General features: G+C 42.4%; 1 protein-coding gene across 1 annotated transcript in view; it reads right to left on the bottom strand.

The window, feature by feature from the left end:
* LOC144699720 (protein HEATR9-like) overlaps positions 1 to 26525 on the bottom strand; it is an 80030-nt gene that overhangs the window by 20779 nt on the left and 32726 nt on the right. Inside the window, exons 7-9 of the mRNA XM_078570874.1 lie at positions 23790 to 23863; positions 7601 to 7652; positions 2808 to 2894 (exon numbers count right to left, since the gene is read on the bottom strand). Coding sequence (XP_078427000.1) covers positions 2808 to 2894; positions 7601 to 7652; positions 23790 to 23863 — 213 coding nt within the window. The remainder of the gene's footprint in view (positions 1 to 2807; positions 2895 to 7600; positions 7653 to 23789; positions 23864 to 26525) is intronic.

Raw genomic sequence — 26525 nt, 5'->3', positions numbered from 1 at the left:
TTCACTGCACTCCCTCTATTTCAAGTATATCCTTCCTTAGGTAAGGAGACCAAAACTGCAACAATACTCCAGGTGTGGTCTCATCCTGGCCCTTTACAGCTGCAGTAAGACATCCTTGCTCCTGTACTCAAGTCCTCTCTCAATGAAGGGCAACATACCATTTGCCTTCCTAACTGCTTGCTGCACCTGCATACTTGCCTTCAGTGACTGGTGTACAAGACCACCCAGGTCCCTTTGAACATCAATATTTCCCAATCTATCACCATTTAAATAATACTCTACCATTCTGTTTTTCCTACCGAAGTGCATAACTTCACACTAATCCATGTTATACTGCATCTGCCATGTATTTACCCACTCACTCAACTTCTCTACATCGTCTTGAAGCCTCTTAACATCCTCCTTACCACTCACATTCCCACCTAGTTTTGTGTTGTCAGGAAACTTGGAAATATTACATTTGGTCCCTCATCCAAATCATTGATATATTGTGAATAGCTGGGGCCCAAGCACTGATCCCTGTCGTACCCGACTAATTACCACTTGCTACTGCGAAAAAGACCCGTTTATTCCTACTCTCTGTTTCTTGTCTGTTAACCAATTCTCACTCCATGCCAGTATATTACCCCCAATCCCATGTGCTTTGATTTTGCACACTAACCTCTCACAGGGACTTTATGAAAAGCTTTCTGAAAATGCAAATACACCACATCCACTGGTTCTCCCTTATCTATTCTGCTAGTTACATCCTCAAAAACTCCAGCAAGTTTGTCAAAAATGATTTCGCTTTCATAAATCCATGTTGACTTTGTCTAATCCTGTTGATATTTTCTAAATGGCAGTTAATTGGCCAGCCAGTGTGAATTCGCGGTCGAGGGCCGATCGTGAGCGGCGGAGCTTTTCCTGGCCTCTCCTGGGTCCGCCCAACAAAGAGAAAATCCTGCCCAAAATCTCTATTTGCTGTTTTCAATCCATTCTGCTACCTGGCCCTGACTCTACACACCAACCTTCATTACGAGCCTCTTATGTGACATCTTATTGACGGCCTTCTGAAAGTCCATAGAACATAAGAAATAGGAACAAGAGTAGACCATTCGGCCCCTTGAGCCTGCTCTGCCATTCAATAAGATCATGGCTGATCTTCTTGTGTTTCGATTTCCACATCCCCATCTAACCCTGATAACCTTTGATTCCCTTGCCTAACAAGAATTTATCTATCTCTGCCTTAAAAATATTCAATGACCCTGCCTCCACCACCTTCTGAGGCAGAGAATTCCAAAGTTGCACAACCCTCAGGAAAAAATTCCCCTCATCTCTGTTCTAAAAGGGCGACCCCTAATTTTAAAACAGTGCCCCTTAGTTCTGGACTCATCCACAAGAGGAAACATCCTTTTGAAGTCCACCTTGTCAAGGCCGTTCAGGATCTTGTATACTTCGATCAAATCACCCCTCACTTTTCTAAACTCCAGTGGAAACAAGCCCAGTCTGTCCAACCTTTTCTCATAAGACAACCCGCTCATTCCAGGTATCAATCTAGTAAACCTCCTTTGAACCACCTCCAATGCATTTACATGCTTCCTCAAATAAGGAGACCAAAACTAAACACAGTATTCGAGGTGCAGTCTCACCAATGCCCTGTAAAACTGAAGCATAACATCCTTACTTTTATGTTCAATTCCTCTCGTAATAAAGGATAGCATTCCATTAGCCTTCTTAATTGCTTGCTGTACCTGCATACTAACTTTTTGTGATTCATGCACTAGAACGCCTAGATCCCTCTGCACCTCAGAATTATGCAGCCATTCTCCATTTAAGTAATACTCTGCTATTTTGTTCTTCCTGCCAAGGTAAGCAACTTTACATGTTCCCATATTAAACTCCATTTGCCAGATCAATGCCCACTCACTCAACTATATCTATCTGCAACCTCATGTCCTCTTCACAACCTTTTTTGCAACAACAATTCTTCAAAGAATTCAATAAAATTGGTTTAACAGGACCTAAAAACTTTATTCCTTTTTGAAATCTATACCAGTTTTAATTATATTTTCTGTCTCTAGCTGGTTTGTCATCTTTTAGTGAAGATTCTAGTATTTTTCCTGCTGCTGATAAGCTAGCAAGCCAATGTTTCCCTGGATTAGTCTGTCTCCCCTTCAGAAGATGGGAATCATGTTTGTTGTCATCTGTTCTCTGGCAATATTCATTCTGCTATTGAATTATTACCTATGGGTACTGGTGCTACTATCTCTCTCCAAGTTTGAGGAGCCTAGGTTTCAATCCATCTGGAGCCAGGGATTTGTTCTGTCCTTTTGGTTTGATGAATATCTTCATCATATTCTATTAACCATCATACTAACCCTCTCAGCTATCTTCTAGTCTTGTCATTTTCTCTTTTTTAGTCTCTTTTGTGAAAACAGAGGCAAATTGTCTTCGGTATCCCTGTCATTTCAGGATTGTCTCCTTTCAGTTTATCTTTCTCACTCCTTAGTAGCTCTGTCCCTATCTAAATTTTCCTTTTAATAATTAGTGCCCGAGAAACACTTTATTGTTTCTTGTTATATTCCTTGATAGTAACATTTCATATTTTCTCTTTGGCATCATAATTACTGAGCTGGAGTGTTTCAAGCCAGAGACTTTTACCACAGATATGATCATCCAGGACATTCTGGAGTCCTGACACACTACCTGTGCTGCCATTCTCTATTCTATAAGTTCATACTTAGATGTTATATGCCCCTTTATCATCCAGCCTTTACTGCAGTATTTCTTATGACCAGGGCTATTGAGGCCCAGGGTGAAGGACTAACCTGGAATCGCACATACTGACTCAAGTCTATCTCCACCATCTCAAGCAGCAAGTGGAGCACTTTGTTGTTAGGTAGTCCAAGGACACTCTGTAAACAAAAAGGTCAAAAGTCACTATTTTCATTTATTTCAGATAAATTATTAAAATTGAAATAATTAATGCAATTAAAAATAGCTAATTAACTAACCAAATAAATAAATTTAGATAGAGATGGAAAGGTAGGTGATTTGCTGTCACTGCAACATGTGGGAGTATGTGGAGAGAATTGTGATCCCAGACAACTATGTATGCATTTGGTGTCCACACCTCAAGGAGCTTTAAACTGGATTTTGAACTGCAGACATTGTGAGCATCAGGGTGGGGGAGAGTTACTTGGACATCCTCAAGTTAAATGGAACTTTAGAGTTGGTCAATGGTCAGTGACGTGAGTCTGTGACTGTGAGTCAGGCAGGAATGCAGATCCAGTATGCAATGATGGAGGAGCCTCAGCCCCTTATTTTGTCCAACAAATACGAGGTGCTTGCTAACTGTGTGGATCAGAACAAGGACTGCAAAGTTGATGGACAAACTGATCTTTGGACAAGAAACCATTCACATGGGGGAATGAAAAGGTATGTAGTGATATGGGGGCAATATAGACTGGGGGATAGATATTGTTCTCCGCAGCTGCGAATGGGAGTTCCAAATGTTGTGTTGCCTGCCTAGTGCCAGGGATGAGGAGATCTGCTCACATCTGAAGACAAACCTGGAGTGGGAGGGTGAGAATCTAATTGTTGTGATCCACATAGGAGACAAAAACATAGGTAGAACTTATTCTGCTAGGAGAATTTCAGGAGCTGGCGTCCAAATTAAAATGCAGAACCTCAAAAGTAATAACCTCTGGATTGTTACCTGAGCCAAGGGCTAACTGGGACAAGGATAAACAGATTAGAAGGTTAAATACCAGCTGAAGGAGTGGTGTGGGGAACAGGGGTTTTGTTTCATGGGCCACTGGACCAGTACTGTGGAAGGGGGGGACCTGCTCTGTTGGTCTCCAGTTAAACCAGGCTGGCACCAATGGCCTGGTCAATTAAATAGTGATTGAAATTAATAACAATGGGTGGGAGGATTCAGGAAAGTGTCAATTCAAAAGCAACACAGGAAATATCAAGGCTCTAGATCAGAGCAGGGATTTAGGTAAAAATAAGCAGAGTGGGTCATGAAGGAACAGTGACTAAGGTGACATCAGAGAAAATTAGAAAAAAGTCAAATCTAAAGGTACTATATCTGAATGTGCAAAGCATTTGCAACAATTAGATGAATTAATAGCACAGATGGAAATGAATTGATTTGGTCTAATAGCCATTATGGAGTTTTGGTTACAAAATGTCCAAGATGGGAACTGAATATTCCATGACATTTAACTTTTAGATCAAGATAGGCAAAATGGAAAAGGAGGAGGGGTAGCCCTGATATTAAAAGATGAGACAAAGACAGTTAAGAGTAAGGTTCTTAGCTGAGAAAATGAAGAAGTAGAATCAGTTTGGGTGGAGCTAAGAAACAGCAAGAGGCAGAAAACATTGGTGGGAGTTGATTATAGGCCTCCCGATAGCAGTTGTAATGTAGGATACAGTATACGTGAGAAAATTAAAGATGTGTGTAAGAAGGGTAATACAGTAATCATGGGAAGGCTTTAATCATCTTATACTGGGCAAACCAAATTCTCATTAATAGTATGGATGATGAGTTCATGGGATGTTTACAAGAGCATTTTCGAGATTTGTATGTTGAGGAACCAACTAGGAAAAGAGCTATTTTGAATTATGCAATGAGAATGGGTTAATTAATTAACCTTGTAATAAAGGAGCTTCTAGGGAAGTGTTCCCATGATGTGATAGAATTTTATATTGAGTTTTGAAGTGATTTACTTAAGTCTGAAACAGGTCTCAGGCAAAGCAGATACTAGGTGTGAAGGATGAGTTGGCTAAGGTAGTTTGGGAAACAACATTAAAAGATATGATGGTAGAGAAGTAATGGTTAGCAGTTATAGAATAAATACACAATTTGTAACAAATATATATGTTCCTTTAAGGCATGAAAAAGATCAGAAAAAGTGGTCCAACAGTGGCTAACTTGAGGACTTAAAGATAGTATTAGATCGAAGGATGAGACTTATAATGTTGCCAAAATGAAGAGTAAGGCTGAGGATTGGGAAGATTTTAGAACTCAGCAAAGGAGGACCAATAAATCAGTAAAGGAGGAGAATATGAGAGTGAACTAACGAGAGACATAAAAACAGAATGTAGCCGTTTCTCGATGTCTGGAAATAGGAAAAAATTAGTGAAAGTAAATGTGGGCCCTTCAGAAGCAGAGATGGATAATAGAGAATAAGAAAATGGCAGAGACATTAAACAAATATTCTGAGCTGAATGTTTTTGGGAGTGTTGTGAACCTGCTGTCAGGTTGATTTCTGGGACCTGACACCACTCCATGAAGCAACACACCTTCCAGTGAAATTTTATGTAAGGCAGCCAATTAATACATCACCTCCGCATTTGTTGTCCAATTAGGGGTGGTGGGTAGGATCAGGAGGCAGGAGGTGCAAAAAACTGGAAGGACAGCCGGCAACCTTCACAGTGCCACCAGTGAGAACACTGCTGAGGGCCAGGCAGCAGGAGCAGCAGGAGCAGCAGTGATGCAATGGAGCCACCATCATTATCAGGGTCAATGCATCAGTCCTAGGACTATCAGAGACATCAGTGTCTAGGGAATCCTCACTCAATGACAATTTTCTGACATGGAAATACATCAGCCTCCCCTGCCTCCAAGGGGCTGCTTAAAATCCCCCATTTCTATCTAGCTTTAGGTAAAAGAGACAAAAAACAATGGGAAACCAGGAGTCTAGCGAGAAAGAGGATTTTAAAAAAATCAGTATAGTTACAGAAATAGAAAAGAAACATGGACTTGGGCCTAAAGGCCTCCTTTTGTGCCCGTATGACTCTATGAAGAAATTAATGGGGTTAAGTGGCGACAAATCCTCTGAACCTGATGATCTGTGACCTTGGTCTGTAGCTGCAGAGATAGTGGATCCGTTAATTTTAATCTTCCAGAATTCCTTACATTCTAGAACAGTTCAAGAATTGGAAGGTAGCAAACATAACCCCACTATTTAAGAGAGGAGGAAAAGAGAAAATGGGGAACTTTAGGTTGGTTAGCCGAATGCCAGCATTGCCAAAATGCTAGAATTTACTTTAAGAGACATTGTAACAGAGCACTTAGAAAATTACAAAGTAATTAAGCAGCATCGACACGGATTTATGAAAGGGAAATCATAGTTGCCGAATCTTTTAGAATTTTTTGAGGATGGATAAGGGGGAAGCAGTGGAGGTAGTGTATTTGGATTTGCAAAAAGCATTTGATAAGGTGAAACAAAAGAGGTTATTACACAAAATTAGGATTTTGGGCATAATAATATGTGCATGGATTGGGATTAGTTAATGGAGAAAAACAGAGAGAAGGAATAAATGGGATAATTTTGGGTTGGCAGACTATAACTAGCAATATCGCAAGGATCAGAACTTAGTCCTCAGCTATTTACAATCTATATTAATGATTACAAAAGGATTGGAATCTAACAGTAACAAAGTCTTACTACAGCTATATGGACATTGGTAAGGCCAAATCTAGAATATGGTGTGCAGTTCTGGTCTCCCTACCTCAGAAAGGACATACTTCCCCAGAGCGAGAGCAGCTAAGGTTCACTAGGCTGGTTCCTGAGCTGAGGGGATTGCCCTATGACCACAGATTGAATAGACCAGGCCTAGTCTAGATAAAATGAGAGGTGATCTAATTGAAACATGTAAAATTCTTAAGGGGCTTGATAGGATCGATGCTGAGAAAATGTTTCCCCTGGCTGGGGAAGCTAGAACATGGGCAGAGTCTCAGAATAAGGGATCAGCCATCTAAGGCTGAGGTGAGGAGAAATTTCTTCAATGGTTATGAATCTTTGGAAATCTGTATGCCAGAGAGCTGTGGATGTTCAGTTGATGTGTATATTCAAGAGAGAGGTTGACAGATTTATGGGTATTAAAGGAATTAAGGAATACAAGGATCATACAGCAACGTAGAGTTGAGGTCGACTTCTAATTGAATGGCAGAGCAGGCTTCAAAGGCTAAATGACGTGCTACAGCCTCAATTTCTTATGTTCAGTCTTATGTCTACTTTTTGTCACGCCAGACAACATGGTTGCCACCTATCCAGTATGGCTGTGAAAATTTCTAAAATACAAACTTGCCTTAAAAATCTGCTTTTTCATTATCAAATCCATGTCTCAGGTTGTGGAGACTAATGTTTTAATTTTATTTCAATCATTGGCAGAATCAAGGACTCTTGTCCTGCTGTACCCCAAACCAGGACCCCCCACCATATCCCATTCTAAATCCCCCACACCTTATCCCACCCTCTGAACCCTCAGTACATACCATCCCTGAACCCCCATATACCCCACCCCATTAACTCCACACATATCCCACCCCCAAAATTCCACACATTTCCCACACCTTGAAGACAGCCACCTGCTCCATAATGTAGCTTCACTCTGCATATAATCTGTGCTATACCTGCCCTGGGAGTATTTGATGGGACAGTGTAGAAGGAGCTTTACTCTGTACCTAACCTGTGCTGATCCTGAGCTACGAGTGTTTGATGCTGACATTGGGAGTTATAATCCCAGCACAATCATCTCTCACCTTCACTAGCATAGTGTAAAACTAAAGTAATCTCCATGAAAACAGATTGAAGAAATGTTGCCTTACCAGTGACATGACTGCCCTGCCTCTGAGTTCTGCATCATTATCTTTCAGCTGTCTATCAAACAGAAAGAAAATATATCATTCTGCTGGCAAGAGGGTGACATTTGTTGGCTGTCCTCTGAGGTGTCTGTTTTCTTTTCTTTTATTCATTCTTGGGTTGTGAGCTTTTCTGGCAAGATAGACATTTATTGTCCAACCCTAATTGTCCTTCACAAGGTGGAGGTGAGCTGCCTTCTTGAATCACTGCAGTGCAGTGGTATAGGTACACCCACGGAACTGTTAGAGAAGGGTTTCCAGGATTTTGACCCTAGTGATAGTGACCACAACATGGTACAGTTTAAGTTTGTTATGGACAAAGAAATTGACAAATTGCAAAAAAATGTTTTGGATTGGGGAAGAGTGGATTTTAGTAAAATAAGGCAGGATCTGGCCAAGGTAGACTGGGAACAGTTACTTGTGGGAAAATCTACAGGGCAGAAGTGGGGGGTGTTCAAAAAGGAAATGGGGAGGGTACAGGCTCAACATGTTCCTTCTTAGGTGATAGGAAGGAGTAACAAGCCCAGAGAACCATGGATGACCAGAGATATTCAGATTATGATGAGAAGGAAAAGAGAGGCTTTTAGCAGGTACAAGGGAAGCAAATCAGCAGAGGCATTAGTGGAGTACAGAAAGTGCAGGGTGGAGCTTAAGAAAGCAATTAGGAGATCAAAGAGGGGATATGAGAAAGCTCTGGCTGGTAAAAGTAGGGAAAATCCCAAGATATTCTATAAGTATATCAATGGGAAGAGGATAACCAGGGAAAGAGTAGGGCCCATAAGGGACCAAGGGGGCAATCTATGGGTGGAGCCAGAGGACATCGCTAGAGTGTTGAATGAATACTTCACATCTGTCTTCACCCAACAGAATGAGGATGAAGGTATCGAACTTGGGGAGAGAGACTGCAAGGTTCTTAAGCAAATTGATATAGGGAGTGACAAGGTATTGGAGGTGTTGGCAGGCTTAAAAGTGGACAAATCTCCAGGTCCAGATGATTTGTGTCCCAGACTGCTGAGGGAGGCAAGGGAGGAGATCGCAGGGGCTCTGACCCAAATTTTTAATTCCTCTCTGGCCACGGGGGAGGTGCCAGAGGACTGGAGAACAGCTAATGTGGTTCCGCTATTTAAGAAGGGTTGTAGAGAGAAGCCAGGGAACTACAGGCCAGTGAGTCTCACGTCAGTGGTAGAGAAACTATTGGAGAAAGTTCTGAAGGAGAGTATCTATCTCCACTTGGAGAGGCAAGGTTTGATCAGGGATAGTCAGCATGGCTTTGTCAGAGGGAGGTCATGCCTAACAAATTAGATTGAATTTTTTGAGGAGGTGACCAGGTGTGTAGATGAGGGTAGTGCAGTTGATGTAGTTTATATGGATTTCAGCAAAGCCTTTGATAAGGTCCCAGATGGGAGACTTATAAAGAAGGCAATTGCTCATGGGATACAGGGTAATTTGATAAGGTGGATTCAAAATTGGCTTAGTTGTCGGAGGTAGAAGGTGATGACAGAAGGATGCTTTAGTGACTGGAAGCCAGTGTCCAGTGGTGTACCACAGGGATGTGTTCTGGGTCCCCTATTATTTGTCCTTTATATAAATTATATAGATGACTATGTGGGGGGTAGGATTAGTAAGTTTGCGGATGAAACAAAGATTGGTTGGGTGGTTAACAGTGAAGTTGAGTGTCTTGGGCTACAGGAAGATATAGACGGGATGGTCAAATGGGCAGACAAGTGGGAGATGGAATTTAACCCTGAAAAGTGTGAGGTGATACACTTTGGAAGGAGTAATTTGACAAAGAAGTATTTAATGAATGGCATGACACTAGGAAGTCCTGAGGAACAAAGGGGTCTTGGCGTGTGTGTCCATGGATCTCTGAAGGTGGAGGGGCATGTTAATGGGGTGGTGAAAAAGACAGATGGGACACTTGCCTTTATCAATCGAGGCATAGATTACAAAAGTAGGGAGGTCATGTTGGAGTTGTATAGAACCTTAGTGAGGCCACAACTGGAGTACTGTGTGCAATTCTGGTCACCACATTATAGGAAGGATGTGATTGCACTGGAGGGGGTGCAGAGGAGATTCACCAGGATGTTGCCTGGGATGAAACATTTAAGTTATGAAGAGAGGTTGGATAGACTTGGGTTGTTTTCGTTGGAGCAGAGAAGACTGAGGGGCGACTTGATCGAGGTGTACAAGATTATGAGGGGCATGGACAGGGTGGATAGGGAGCAGCTGTTCCCCTTAGTTGAAGGGTCAGTCATAAGGGGACATAAGTTCAAGGTGAGGGGCAGGAGGTTTAGCGGGGATGTGAGGAAAAACATTTTTACCCAGAGGGTGGTGACGGTCTGGAATGCACTGCCTGAGAGGGTGGTGGAGGCGGGTTGCCTCACACCCTTTAAAAAGTACCTGGATGAGCACTTGGCACGTCACAACATTCAAGGCTATGAGCCAAGTGCTGGTAAATGGGATTAGAGAGGTAGGTCAGGTGTTTCTCACGTGTTGGTGCAGACTCAATGGGGCGGAGGGCCTCTTCTGCACTGTGATTCTATGACAGTGAAGGAACGACAATATAGTTCAAAATCAGAATGCTGTGTGACTTAGAATGGAAATTGCAAGTGCTGGTGTTCCTGTGCATCTGCTGCTTTTGTCCTTCTAGATGGTAGAGGTCGCAGGGTTGTTAGGTGCTGTCGAAGGAGGCTTGGTGAGTTGCTGCAGAGCATTTTGTAGATGGTACACACTGCTGTCACTGTGCACTGGTGGTGGAGGAATGAATATTTAAGGTGGTGGATGGGATCAAACAGGCTGCTTTGTCCTGGATGGTGTTGAGCTTCATGAGTGTTTTTGGAGCTGCACTCATCCAGTCAAGTGGAGAGTATTCCTTCATACTCCTGACTTGTGCCTTGTAGATGGCGGACAGGCTTTGGGGAGTTGGGAAGTGAGTTACTTGCCGCAGAATTCCCAGCCTTTGACCTGCTCTTGTAACCACAGTATTTATATGGCTGCTTCAGTTCAGTTTCAGATCTATGGGTAACTACTGGTACTTGATGGTAGGGGATTCTGTGATGGTAATGCCGTTGTATGTCATGGGGAGATGGCTAGATTCTCTCCTGCTGCCTGGCCATTGCTTGGCACCCATGTGGTGGGATGGCAGACCACAACATTGTGACCTGTGTCCTGTAGAGATGAGAATCTTTGTTTTTTCACATGTTGTATTGAAAGGTCTACTGGATTGATGGGTAAACATTTTTTGGTGATCAGTCTGTCTTTTTAAAAATTGGCAACACAGCTTCCAAAGCATTCTGAGAGTTACATTCCACCAATCAGAGCCAGAAAAGACCCTACTAAGATGCAACTTAACAGCAACAACAACAGCAGCTTGTATTTATATAGCACTTTTAACATATTAAAACATTAGAAGGCACTTGAAAGAAGAATTATCAAAGAAAATTGACATCAAGCTGCAGGAGATATTAGGACAGGTGAGCAAAATCTTTAGGAAGGGAATTCTGAGAAACTTGGCAGCTGAAGGCATTAAATCTGAATTAAATCATTAAATCCACTAACTCTGGAACCATAGAAAGCCATGGCGAGCACCTGGAGAGGATCTTACATCTGCAAGTTTCAGCCTATGCCATAACTCGCTAACCTGTGAAATAGCAAACCAACAACTTAACCTTGTTAGCAAGAGATGCCTAAGTTATCAAGAAAAAAGAAGGAAAGACTTGCATGACCTCTGGACATATCAATGTGTTTTACAGCATATGAAGTACTTTTGAAGTGCAGTCACTGTTTTAATGTAGAAAACATGGCAACAAATATGTATACAGTAGGATCCCACAAACACCCCAGTATCCTGACCAATATATTTTCCTTAATCAACAGTACCAAAAGGGAGATCTGTTCATTGATCTCATTGTTGTTTTTTAGGGATCTTGCTGTGTGTAATTTGACTGCTGCACTTCCCTACATCACAACAGTGGCTACACTTCAAAAATATTTTATTGGCTTTAAAGTACTTTGGAAGGACACGATAGCATGAAAGCTGCTATAGAAATGCAAGGCTTTCTTTTATCTTTTTTATACAGCTAGGGTGATTGGTTCCAGTGTCCTTCAAAAGAGTGGTGGAGGAGGTAACAGCCTGTCAAATAACTGGGTTCAAGTACGATCTGGGAAAATTCCAACTGGCTGACGCAAGCACTTTATCACATTCTCAGAGTGTCTCAACGTGCTTTACAATCAACTTCAAAAGTCTGAAATGCTACTACAGTATACGGTAGGACACTTAGAATTTACATTTATAGAATTTAAAATTTACACTCAGTTAACAAAATAAAATATCTGGAATGAAAAAACAGTCTCAGTAATGGTAACCGTAAAAACTCATCTGGTTCACTGATGACAGAATTGGTAGGAGTAACCACAGCATGGTCCTTGTGGATACCAAGTTCCATCTTCATTCTAAGGACATCCTCCATCATGTTGTGTGGCATTACCACCATGCCAAATGGGATAGGTTCAGAAGAGATCTAGCAACTGAAACTGAGCATCCATGAGGTACAGTGGGCCATTGGAGGTGGTGGGGTAGCAGTTAGCTCAGTTGGCTGGGTGGCTTGAATGCAGTGCAGAATGAAGCCACAGAGCAGGTTCAATCCTCATACTGGCTGTGGTAGTTCAAGGAGGCTGCCTCCTTGCCTTGCCCCATGCTTGATGGGATGTGGTGCCCCTCAAGCTATGTCACCACTTGTCTCTCTAAGAGAGAGAGATGCCTATGGTCCCTTGTATACTTCAGTTTACCTGTGGGCCATCATCAGCAGAATTGTATTCAACTACATTTGTCCTGGTGAATCATATAACTAGGTTATAGATAGGACTTTAAACTAATTAGTAGGGGGGAAGGTTCAATTGAAGGGAAGTTTAAAAAAGAAACCAGGGAGCAAAGGTGCAGGGTAGTGAAGAGGCAAATGATAATCAAAGTGTGACAGGAAGGGGCAGAAAATATAAGCAGCAGAGTGCAGCAGAAATTAGAACTAGAGTGAGTAGTAATGGAAAAAAGTCAAAGCTTAGGGCTTTTTATCTGAATGCACGCAGCATTGTAACAAGATAGATGAGTTGACGGCATGAATTGAAATATATAGATATGACTTGATAGCTATTACAGAGATATGGTTGCAGGGTGACCAAGACTGGGAACTCAATATTCAGGGGCATTCGACACTCTGGAAAAATAGGCAAAAAGGAAAAGGAGGTGGGGTAGCTTTGGTAATACAGGAAGGTATCAGTGTGGTGGTGAGTAGTGTTATAGGTACCATTGATCGTGATGTAGAATCAGTTTGGGTAGAAATAAGGAATAGCAAGGGGAAGAAGTCACGGGTGGGAGTGGTCAATAGGCCCCCGAAGAGTTGCCTCACTGTAGGACAGAGTATAAATTGGGAAATAATGGAGGCGTGTAAGAAGGGTGCGACAATTATCACGGGTGATTTTAATCTGCGTATTGACTGGACACATCTGATTGGCAGGGGGTAACATGGAAGACAAATTTGTAGAGTGCATCAGGGATTGTTTCTTAGAGCAATACAATGCAGAACCTACCTTGGGAACAGGCTATTTTAGATCTAGTAATGTATAATGATGTAGGATTAATAAGAGATCTCTTAGTTAAGGATCCTCTAGGGGGTAGCGATCACAACATGGTAGAATTTCAAATTCAGTTTGAGGGCGAGCAACTCGGGTCTCAAAGCTGTGTCCTCAACTTAAATAAGGGCAATTACAGAGGCATGAAGAAAGAATTGTCTAAAACGGGCTGGGAAAATAGACTAAGGGGAAGGTCAGTGGATGAGCAGTGGCAGACATTTAAGCAGATAACTGGAGAACTGATAACCGGGAACAGGGAAATGGCACATAATTTAAACCAATATTTTTCATTGATTCTTCACGGTGAAGGACACTGTAAACATCCCAAAGATATCAGATAAGCAAGGAGCTAATGGGAGAAAGATCTTATAACAGTCTCTATCACGAGGGACAAAGTTTTTGACAAACTAATGGGGCTAAGGACAGACAAGTCACCAGGACCTGATGGCCTGCATCCAAGGATTTTTTAAGGAAGTGGCTGCAGAGATAGTGGAGGCATTGATCGAAAGCTCACTGGATTCTGGGAGGGTCCCAGAGGATTGGAAACCCGCTAATGTGACGCCCCTGTTCAAGAAGGGAGACAAAAAGCAGGAGACTATAGGCCAGTCGGCCTAACATCTGTCATTGGGAAAATGCTAGAGCCCATTATTAAGGAAGAAATAGCAGGACGTTTAGAAAAGCTTAGCGCAATCAAACACAGTCAATGTGATTTTGTGAAAGGGAAATCACATTTGGCAAATTTGCTAGAGTTCTTTGAGGATATAAAAGGCAGAGTTGATAAAGGCAGATGTTGCGTATTTGGATTTCCAGAAGGCATTCGATAAGGTGCCACATAAAAGGTTATTGCACAAGACGGGAGCTCACAGTATTGGGTGTAATATATTAGCATGGATTGAGGATTGGTTAACACACAGGTCAGGATTAATGGGTCTTTTTCAGGTTGGAAAGATGTAACTAGTGGAGTGCCACAATGATCAATCCTGGGGCCTCAATTATTTACTATCTATATTAATGACTTGGAGAAGGGGGCACAGTGTAATATTTCCAAATTTGCTGATGATACAAAAATAGGTGGGAGGGCATTTTGTGATGAGGACATAAGGAATCTGCAAGGGAATATAGATAGGTTGAGTAAGTGGGCAAAAACTTGGCAGATGGGAGTTTAACATAGGAAAGTGTGAGGTCATGCACTTTGGTAGGAAGAATCAAAAGACAGACTATTATTTAAATGGAGTCAGACTCCAAAAAAATGCAGCACAGAAGGATCTGCGTGATTCCTGGGATGAAGGGGCTGATTTAACATGAACGGCTAAACAGCTTAGGCCTTTATTCATTAGCGTTTAGAAGAATAAGGGGCGATCTTATTGAAACGTACAAGATTCTGAGAGGACTTGACAGGATTGATGTTGAGAAGATGTTTCCACTAGTGGGGGAATCTCAAACTAGGGGACATAGTTACAGAATAAGGGGCCATTAATTTAAAACTGAAATGCGAAGGAATTTCTTCTGTCAGAGGGTAGTGAATGTCTGGAATTCTCTACCCCAGGGAGTTGTGGAGACTTGATCACTGAAAGTATTTAAAGAGAAGGTAGATAGATTTTTGAAATATAGTGGAGTTGAGGGCTGGGGCAGATCAGCCATGATCTTATTGAACGGCAGGGCAGGCTTGAGGGGCTGAATGGCCTACTCCTGCTCCTATTTCTTATGTTCTTACATGAGCCGGCAAATCCCTCAATCTACCAATTCCATCAAGCCAGGTGATCAAACCTGGTCCAATAAGGAGTGCAGGAGAGCATGTAGGGAGCAGCACCAGGCATAAACATGGGATGCCAATCTGGTGAGCTACAACACAGGACTACATTTAAGCTAAACAGCAGAAGCAGCATGCAAAGACAGAGCTAAGAGATCCCGCAACCAATGGATCAAATCAAAGTTCTACGCTCCTGTCACATCTAGTTGTGAATGTTGGTGGACAATTAAATAACTAACTAGGGCAGCTCCACAAACATGGCTATTCTCAATGATGAGGAGCCCACTCGTCAGCAAGCAGTGCCAGGTAGGCGATCCATCTTGGTCTTCTCCTGAGATCCCCAAAAGGTAACAAGTGACACTTTGTCACCAAAAGCCTGCACACTGTTGCTCGATTTGGGTTCTGCCAGGGCCACTCAACTCCAGACCTCATTAGGTCCAAACATGGATAAAAGAACTGAATTCAAGAGGAGAGACAGAAAGTGTCTTTGGCATCAAGGCAACATTTGACTGAGTGTGTGATCAGGGAATCTTAGCAAAATTGAAGAAATCAGGGGCAAAGTTCTCCACAAGTTTGGAGTCATACCAAGCACCAATGAAAAATGGTTGTGATTGTTGGAGGCCAATCATCTCAGTCCCAGGGTATCAATGCAGTGTGGTGTCCTAGGCTCAACCACCATTAGTTGCCTCCATCAATGATCTCCCTGCATCCTAAGATCAGAAGTGGGGATATTCACCGATAATTGCACAGCAGTGTTCAGTTCCATGTTATGATATGAAGTGCATGTACCATCAAGGGCACTTGCCTTAAACCCCTGTCAATCACTACCACCTCAACAGGATGTGATGTATTAATCCCATGACTTGTATTCAGTCTACAAGCAGCAGACAGTAGGAGTCAGACATGTACAGTTAGCCTCCTAATTAAAATTATTTGTATATAGTTATATCTTCAAATAAAGAATCCATGATATTGTTTCACCAATCCTTGTTGTGTAATTCGTATGTTTGTCGAATAAAAAATGTAACATGGTGGCAGTGTGGTTTTGAAGATTTGATTGAGAACTAAATAAGCCTTAACCCATCATATGTCATGGAAGAACTGGTGTGAAAGAGAAACAACTATCAAGAACTAACTGTGTACACGTGATTCTGCAACTCTGTATGGATCCTACACATCGGACCTTCGTTCTGGGATCACACTCCGCTGCAGCCAGCAGGCACCAGGTCCCAGTAAGATTATTCGAAATTTGGAGAGCTTAATTAGTATATATCTACCTGCTATAAAGTTTAAGCAGGAACAGAAATTAAATATTGCTGAAAAAAGAGACATGCTATTGAAGTTTTTCATCTTGCACTCATCAGGACAGCTACACAGAATAAACCAACAGTAAAGAGTACAACAATTTATACTGCATAAGAAAAAAGTGCTGATTGATTGGCAAGTGAACTCTAATTGGTAGCAGTGTTGCCATGGGGAATGCAGCAGGGAGCATTTAACTATTAACCGCCAAGCTTTTATTTCAAATTCAAACCAGGCAGGTCAACACTGATTGGTCAAGGCATTGCCATAGGGAATGAACTTGGCTGTATCGCAAGCTTTTGTTTAGGTGGAAGAGGCGAAACACGCTTCTTCTGTCTGCAAAAGACAGGGCCCATTCTGTGAACACATGTGGCATGCCTAAGTACATCACACTGTGAACCCGACTGATAATCTTAAATTAGTTTTCAATGTAATTCTTAGCACAATCAGGATTGTTTAGCAAGTGTTGTTCAATCATGGAATCAGATCTAATGTTGCAAATTATATTTTGAGTTTTCCAAGCATAGGCTGTTTGGATACGGTCAGTACTTTGCCTGTTGCGAACAGCCGACGGGATGTGCTGTTTGGTATGATCCTCCAGTTGTTGGGACATATGGCCTACATACCTGGCATTATACTGGCACTAAAATTCATATACCACATTACCCATTTGTGCGATAGGCAAAACATCTTTTTGGCTTGACGGCAACATCCTCTTGGTGGAGAATACTACTGCATAGTAACAGCACGTAATGGTTAGCTTCACTCGTTGCTCAAATTTTTGAGATACCTTACCCTCCTTCCAAAGTAATCGGAGGTAGACTGAGCACTTTTCAGGGCTGAAATTTGCAGTCTTAGGCCTTTTCATGAGTTTGCGCAATATACAGCAAACAATGATCCGATAGGGGTAGCCATTATCCCGCAGGATGTCTTTGATGCATCCTATTTCACCTATTTGGTGAGCAAATGGCTCGGGCCCTATTTATGAGGTTGCCGATAAGGCCAACCAAGAGTCCATACCAACATTGTCAAAATAAGATCCATTAAATGTCTAGCCAAGTGACATGGTCAGATGATGATGACGACGAGACCATTGATACACAAAGTGAGCAGACATTCAGCACAGTGAACATCAAAGAATGTATTGGTACAGTGTGCCAACTGAAGCCTTTGCCACCGTCCAGATTATATTCCCACAGATGCAGGATATCTTTTATGCAAAACAGGATACCAGTGTAGGTGCAAACAGCCTTCCACTTCGTACACTGAAATGTTCCCACAGAAGTGGCAAGTGATGGTTCAACCAACCAATGTCAAACTAACAGCATACAATGACTTGGAGATTCCATGCCTGGGATCCATCACACTTAAATATCGCTACCCTGGTTCCCCCAGATTTTTTATGTTGTGGACAATAGTGATCGCAACCCTACATTGGTCACCATTCATGGTATCATCAAGACAATGATGAAGAACACAGACCGCACACAACGCCATTGTAAACTACATGTTTACACTGGGAGAAGAACACCTAACTCGTAATGCAGATCATTAATCAACAGGCTGCGAGCATAGTATGAAACAAATTTGTACATCCATTCTGAATGTGTGCCTTTCACTGCACTGTAGAATCAATGCAGAATTACTATTAGGCAGCCAAGCTCAGTCAACACTCCCCAATCATCATTCATCGGTACTCACAGGGGAAAAGAAAGATACCCAAGTCCGGCATGCGGGTAACGATTTAACGAACCTAAACATCAAACAGAAAGTTCAAGTACAACACCCAACAGATGGCACATAGAATCCAGCAGAAATGGTCAACATATTCCCAGAACCAAGACTGTATTAAGTACAACCACCAAATGGCATGACAATGTGATGAAACAGGTGCCAAATCAGTAAATGCCACAACCAGAAACATGAGCAATCCTATCTGACATGTATTTGCCCACTCACTCAACCTGTCTAAATCGCCTTGAAGCCTCCAAACATCCTCCTCACCGCTCACATTCCCACCAAGTTTCGTGTCGTCAACAAACTTGGAAATATTACATTTGCCTCTCTCATCCAAATCATTGATAAAAATTGTGAATAGCTGGGACCAAAGCACTGATCCCTGGGGTACCCCATTAGTCACCGCATGCCACTCTGAAAAAGATCCATTTATTCCTACTCTCTGTTTTCTGTCTGATAACCAATTCTCAATCCATGCCAATATATTACCCCCAATCCCAAGAGTTTTAATTTTACACACTAACCTCTTTGGTGGGACTTTATCAAAAGCTTTCTGAAAATCCAAATACACCACATCGACTGGTTCTCCCTTATCTATTCTGCTAGTTACATCCTCAAAAAACTCCAGTAGGTTTGTCAAACATGATTTCCTTTTTATAAATCCATGTTGACTTTGTGTAATCTCGTTGATATGTTCGAAGTGTCCTGTTATCACATCCTTTATAATAGACTCTTAGCATTTTCCCTACTACTGATGTTAGGCTAACCGGTCTATAATTTGCTGTTTTCTCCTTCCCTCCATTTTTTAAATAGTGGGGTTACATTTGCCACCCTCCAATCTGCAGGGACTGTTCCAGAATCTACAGAATTTTGGAAGATGACAACCAATGCATCCACTTTTCCCATGGCCACCTCCTTCAGTACCCTGGGTGGTTGATTATCAGGTTCTGGGAGTTTATTGGTTTTCAGTCCCAATAATTTCTCTAGCACTATTGTTTTAGTAACACTAATTTCCTTCTATTCCTCCTTCTCACACGGCCCTTGGTTCCCTAGTCTTTCTGGGAAATTATTTGTGTCTTTCTCTGTGAGAACAGAGCTAAAGTAGTTATTTAATTACTCTGCCATTTCCTTGTTCTCTATTTTCAATTCTCCTGTTTCAGACTGCAAGGGATTTACATTTGTCTTCACTAATCTTTTTCTTATTACATACTTATAGAAGCTTTGACAGTCCACTTTTATGTTCCTTGCATGATTACTCTCCTACTCTATTTTTCCCCTCAATCAAATTCTTGGTCCTCCTTTGCTGAATTTTAAACTGCTCCTAATCCTTAGGCTTGCTACTTTTTCCAGCAACTTAATATGACTCCTCTTTGGATCTAATACTATCCTTAACATCTTTTGTTAGCAGCTTTTGGGTTGGGCAGCTTTTCCTGTAGTGTTTTTGTGCCAGAAGGAAATGTTTAACTGTTGCAATGCATACATTCATTCCTTAAATATAAGCCATTGTTTATCCACCGTCAAGCCTTTTAATTCCCCAATTTATCTTAGCCAACTTACACCTCATACCTTTGTAGTTTCCTTAGATTAGATTTAGGACCGTAGTTTCAGATTGGACTACTTCATCCTAATGAAGAATTCTATCATGTTATGGTCACTGTTCCCTAAAGGACCCAGCACAACAAGATTATTAATTAGCCCCTTAACATTGCACAATACCAAATCTAGGATAGCCTGTTCTCTAGTTGGTTCCTCAACATACTGGTCTAAATAACCATCTCTTACACACTCCAGGAATTTATCCGCCGCAGTATTATTGCTAATTTAGTTTGCCCAGTCTATATGTAGACTAAAGTCACCCATGATTACTGTAGCACTCTTGTTACATGCATCTCTAATTTCCTGTTTAATGCTGCCCCCCTACCTTATCACTACTGTTTGGAGGCCTATAGACAACTCCCACTAATGTTTTCTGCCCCTTGTTGCTTCTTAGCTCCACCCAGACTAATTCTACATCTAGATTTGCTGAGCCAACATCCTCTTTCACTATCCCATTGATTTCATCCTTAACTAACAATGCCACGGTGCATCCTTTTCTTTTTTGCCTGTCCATCTAAAATATCGAGTACTCTTGGATATTCAGTTCCCAGCCTTGGTCACCCTGCAGCCATGTCTCCGTAATCACAATCATATTGTACCCATTTACATCTATTTACGCTGTTAATTTGTCTACCTTATTGCGAATACTCTGCGCATTCAGATAGTGCCTTTAGGCTTGTCTTTTTAACATTTTTCTACATTTTTTTGTACTATGGCCCTATTTGCTGCTAGTCCTTGTTTCCTCTGCCTTCCACTTTTGCTTTCTACTTTTCTGTCTTTAAATCCTATCTTTGTTTCCCTCTCTTGTGTCTCCCCGCTCAGGTTTTCATCTCCCTGCCAATCTAGTTTAAATCCTCCCCCACAGTACTAGCGAATACCTCTGTGAGAATATTGGTCCCATTCCTGCTGGGGTGCAATCCGTCTAGCTTGTGCAGGTCCCATCTTCCCCAGAATCAGTCCTAATGCCTCAGGAATCTAAATCCCTCTCTGCTACACCATCTCTCCAACCATGCATTCACCTGGCCTATTCTCCTATTCCTGAACTCGTTAGCACGTGGCACTGGGAGTAATCCTGAGATTACCACCTTTGAGGTCCTGCATTTTAATTTATTTCCTAGCTCCCTATATTCTGCCTTCAGGACCTCATCCCTCATTTTAGCTATGTTGTTGGTACCGATATGGACCACAAATGCCGTTCACCCTCCCCCTTCAGAATGTTCTGCAGCTGCTTAGTGACATCCTTCACCCTGGCACCAGGGAGGCAACATACCATCCTGATGTCACGTCTGTGGCTGCAGAAACGTCTATCTGTTCCCGTTACGATAGAAACCCCTATCGCTATTGCTCTTCTACTCTATTTTTCTCTGCCCCTGTGCAGCTGGGCCACTCGTGGTGCCACGGACTTGGCTCTTGCTGCATTCCCCTGAGAAACCATCTCCCCCAGCAGTATCCAAAATGGAAAATCTCTAAGAGAGGGGGATGGATCCAGGGGACTCCTGCACTACCTGCCCAGTGCTTTATTCAGTCTGGCGGTCACCCATTCCCTTTCTGCCTAAGCACTCTTAACCTGAGTTGTGACCACTTCACTGTATGTGCTATCTATGAAGATCTCATCCTTGCCGATGCTCCACAGTGACTCCAGCCCCAGCTTCAGCTCCGAAACACGGATATTCGAGTAGCTGCAGCTGGAGGCACTTGCTGTACACGTGGTCGCCCTGGACACTAGAAATGTCCCTGATTTCCCACATCGCACAGGAGAAGCATTCCACTTGGCTGAGCTGCCCTGCCATGACTTTCCCTTAAATTACTCCCTTTACTTAGCTGTAGTTTAGAGAATATTAAGGACAGAAAAAATACTCATTAGGTCTTACTTACCACTCTTCTTACTGAGGAAAGGTAGAAAATGAAAGGATCACCACCTTCCCTCTTCAGACAACTCCCTCTCTCACCAAACTCCAACTGAAGCACTCTAATGCAGCCCAAGGCAGCACTCCAGTGCAGACAAAAGCAGCACCGTAGATGGCTTGCTTTTATGATGTCTTAATCTAGCTTCTGAAAACCTGTTTAAGCCAGTTAACTAATTTACTAGCTGCTGCTGCAAGCAAAGCTTATATAACCCTTGTTTTAAAGCTGGAGTAAAACTCACCTTCTCCCAATTTAAAGAGCGACTTTTACTGTTAGTTGTTAAATTAAAGATTAGACTATAGATAGAAATTAACCTTAAAACTCCTTCTTTCACCAAATGCCAACTGAAGCACTCTAATGCAGCCCAAAGCAGCATTCCAGTGCAGACAAACATTGCTTTGTATAATGGTTTATTGAGACACAATCTTATTTTTCTTTGCCGTCATGTAAATAGTTTGATTCTTTAAAGGTAAACTTTTAGTTTAGAAAAAAATGAATGTTGTGATATGTTGCACATGTATCTTAAACTGCTGTCAATCACTACCACCTGCAACAGGATGACGTATTAGCCCATCACTTGTATTCAGTCTACAAGCAGTAGATGGTAGGAGTCAGACATGTATACTTAGCCTTCTAGTTAACACTATTTGCATATAGTCTTATCTTCAAATAAAGAACTCACATTATTGTTGTGTGATTGGTACGTTTACATCGAACAGGAGAATGTAATATTCTGTTCACAAATCTTCAGATAATGAAGCAGTCCATGCCAGCATGCAGCAAGATCTGAACAGTACTCAGGCTTGAGTTGATAAATGGCAAGTAACATTTGTGCCACACAAATGCCAGCCAATGGTCATCTCCAACAAGAGAAAAGTAACCATACCCCCAACATTCAACAACATTACTATCGCTGAATGTTCCACCAAAGTTCTGGGGCTTACCATTAACCAGAAACTTAACTCGACCTACCATATAAATAGTATAGTTACAAGCATATGTCAGAGGCTGGGAATTCTGCAGTAAGTGACCTCCTGTTTCCCCAGTGCCTGTCCACTATCCACAAGGCACCTCTCAGGAGTGTGATGGAATTCTCTCCCCTTGCCTGGATGAGTGCAGCTTCAACAACAGTTAAGAAACTGGACAACCTCCATGAAAAAGCAGCTCGCTTGACTGGCACCCCATCCACCACCTTAAACATTCTCTCCCTCCATCATTGATGCACCACTGATGCACAATGGCAACAGTGTACCATCTACATATTTGCACTGCAGCAACTCACCAAGGATTCTTCAACAGCACCTTCCAAACCCACAATTTCTACCATCTAGAAGAACAAGGATAGCAGATGGATGGGGACACCGCCACCTGCAAGGTCCCCTCCAAGCCACACACCATTCTGACTTGGAACTATATTGCCATTCCTTCACTGTTTCTGGGTCAAAATCCTGGAACTCCCTCCGTGACAGCACTGTGTGTGTACCTGCACCACATGGGTTGCAGCAGTGCAAAAATACAGCTCCTCACCACCTTCTCAAGGGAATTTAGGGATGGGCAACAAATGCTGGCCTTACCCGCAACGCTCACATCCCATGAGCGAATAAAAAATTGCAGCTAACTATGCACAACAGGATCCCACTAACAATGAATAAATGTTAATTTGTTCTGTTTCTTTTACTTTTGGCATTGTTGGTTGAGGGTAACTATTGGAAAAGATAGAGTGAACTCCTGTGTTCATTAAATAGGCTGCAAGATCCATTACATCTACTGGTACTCTCAGCTGTGGAAAGCAAAATCAACCAATCATTACTATGAATCCTAATGACATACCTGTAGATTTTGGTTGGGATCAGGCTTGTGCTTGGCAGTGATGTCACAGTCAAACAGCAAGCCGACTTTCAGCAGCTCCATGCATACATAAAACTTCTGCAAAGTGTCAATCAGCAGCTGGGGGTTGCTGGGGTGATGGGGGTGGCAGGGAGGAGACAGAAGGCAGCAATATCTAGTGTGGGGTGGTTGGCTGGGAGGTAAAACTGGGAGTAATCTTCACCTTCACAGCCTGGGCAGTATTCTGGCAGAGCATATGATTCACACATTGTAGAACCTGCCTGCTTTCAGTGGGATGGGATTCGGGTAGCTTCTGCAACAGGTGGGTGCTCTGCTCAGTTAAAAAATAAGCCAGGCTGGGAGGGGAAAATAACTGAGATTAGTTTGACTCTGATGAGTCAGTTAGGGACTCACTGTTCCACCTCCTTCCACACTGTCCTCTTCATATTCAGCAAATTCACAACCAGGGCCGCCCGTTGACGCACAGCCTGAAGGTCAGGAAGGAAAGGATTAACTTGTAAATCATCATCATCAGAGAAAGTAGTGCTTTACAGGCTTCGATATAACCAGTGTTGTCCAATAGAAATCAGTGACTAGTCACAGCTATGACTACAGTGACATTGTTTTAACCACATTAACTAATTTTAGTGGAAAATACCTTACACATGCTTCATAATACAGGTAAACATTTATTTAACAAACATCTGCGACCACTGACATCAGTCCTATATGGTGTGGTGCTTCCCTGGTGCCAGGGTAGAGATCAACACAGAGGGTGCAGAACATCCATCAGGGCAAAGGTAAACAGTCAGGATTGTGCTCATTGTAGAAACCAATGATATAGGAAGGAAAAGGGTTGAGATCCTGCAGTCAGATTTTAGGCGCTTGGGAAGAAGTTAAAGCGCAGTACCTCAAAGGTTGTAATCTTTGGATTGTTCTTAGTGCTACATGCTCATGAGTCTCAGAGCTGTAAAACAAGATGGATTAAAGCATACTTGGAGAAATGGTGCTGAGGATGGGTTTCAGATTCCTGGGGCAGTGGGATGAGTTCTGGGACAGGAGGGGCATGTTCAAGAGAGACACCTCAACAGAACTAAGGCCAATGAGGGGTGTTAATCAGTGCTATAAAGAAAGTTTTAAATTAATTAATGGAACATTAGACAGGAGAAACAAGATGCACAGAGAACTGGTGGGGGGGAGACAAATAGCACCAGAGTGAAAAATATTTCAGAAATAGGAAGCATCAGGCAGGGAACAAATGCAATGTGGAGTAGAATGGATTTAGAGTGCTTATCTGTAAATACAAGGAGCATGGTCAATAAGGTCGGGCGTAAGTTGCCACACGGGACTATGATAATAACAACAGCCTATCTGAGAAAAGAGAATTGAGAACTTGATATTCCTGGCGTAAAGGTATTCAGAAAAGATAAGGAATGGGGAAAAAAGGAAGGGTGGTGGCAAGATTAGTCAAAGAAAGTACATTGGCACTGGAGAGGGATGATATCATTGAGGGGCCAAAGACAGAATCAATTGGTCAGAATTAAGGAAGAATAGAGGAGCCGTTACACCACTGAGTGTTTAATGTAGGCTGCCAAAGAATGGGAAGCAGATGGCAAAGCAAACTACAGAAAGATGCAAGACCCACATATTATTAATAATGTGGGATTTCAATTATCCTAATATTGGATGAGATAGTGACAATGTAAAGAACAAGGAGGACGAAGAATTCCTGAATGTTTATGAGTAAACTTTCCTGATCAGTGTATTTCTAGCCCAATGAACAATGAAACAAAAACAGAAAATGTTGGAAGCACTCAGCAGGTCTGGCAGCCATGGAAAGAAAACCAAAGTTCATGGGCTGAATTTTAAAACAGCCACAACGGTCAGATTAGAGGATAGACAGGCCTGCAATATCCCAGCAGCACATGCTCCTGCCTCCTAGCCATTTTAGAAATGGATGGTTGGGGGGTTTACGGGGTGGGGAGGTTGGAGGGGGAATGGGAGGAGGAGTTACCAGCTACCGACTGCTTACAAGTCCACTCCATAGTAGCAGTCTAGCAGCTAAAAATTTCACCTTTGCTAAAAACTCTCCAGAGGCATCCTCTTTGTCTTATCTACATCGGCAGATCTCACCTCCAAAGGTGGGGCTGTCAATCTGTCAGGGTGAGAGTGCCAATAGGAGAGAGTCTGCATGCCATCGCAAATTGAGTGGTGGGCACACATCCTGGCCACTGATTGGCTTGCTGGTCAACAATGGCATCGGACCTCAGGCACCGACAGGATGTGCAATCTGGACCCAGAAATTCACCTGACATTGGGATCCCGACCCCAGTCCAATGTTTCAGGCTGATGATCTTTCATCAGGACTGGAAAAAGTTGAAGAAATAACAGGTTTTAAGCAAGTATAGGGCAATGAAAGAGGGGGAAGAGGGGAGAAAAGAACAAAAATGAAGTTTGGTGTTAGGTAGGAGGAGGGATTGAGTAATAAAAGGAATGATGGTGCAAAATAAAAGGAGATGGTAACGGGACAAGTAAAGGAACAAATGATGTATCTAGAAAAATTGTACATGGGAAAAGCAGAATCACTACCAGCTGCTGCTGCCCCAAAACATTGAGAGCAGAAGTTATGATCTGAAATTATTAAACTAGAAGGCTGTAAAGTGCCTAATTAGAAGTTAAGGTGCTATTCCTCCAACTTACCCTGTTACAATGAAGCACAATGTAAGACATCAAAGACAGAGAGATCAGAATGGGAGTGGGCTGGAGAATTAAAATGACAGGCAGCTAGGAGTTTGGGTCAGGCTTGTGAACTGAATGGGAGGTGTTCCACAAAGCGATCACCCAATTTGCATTTGGTCTCCCCAAGCTACAGGACAGCATATCATGGGCAGCAAATGTATACCAAATTGAAAGTAGTACAAGTAAATCGCTGTTTCACCTGGAAGAAGCGTTTGGGGCCTTGGACAGTGAGAGGGAGGAGGTAAAAGGACAGATGTTGCATCTCCTACGTTTGCATGGATGGTGCTGCGGGAAGACAAGGGAATGTTGGGCGTGATTCAGGAGTGGACCAGGGTGCTGTGGTTGAAATGGTTCCTTCAAAATGTTGAAAGGGGAGGGGAGGGGAAGGTGTGTTTGGAGATGGTGTCATGC

The sequence above is a fragment of the Cetorhinus maximus genome, chromosome 24 (genome assembly GCF_964194155.1).
Source record: "Cetorhinus maximus chromosome 24, sCetMax3.hap1.1, whole genome shotgun sequence".
Lineage (NCBI taxonomy): Eukaryota > Metazoa > Chordata > Chondrichthyes > Lamniformes > Cetorhinidae > Cetorhinus > Cetorhinus maximus.
This window is presented reverse-complemented; position numbering and strand designations above follow the sequence as displayed.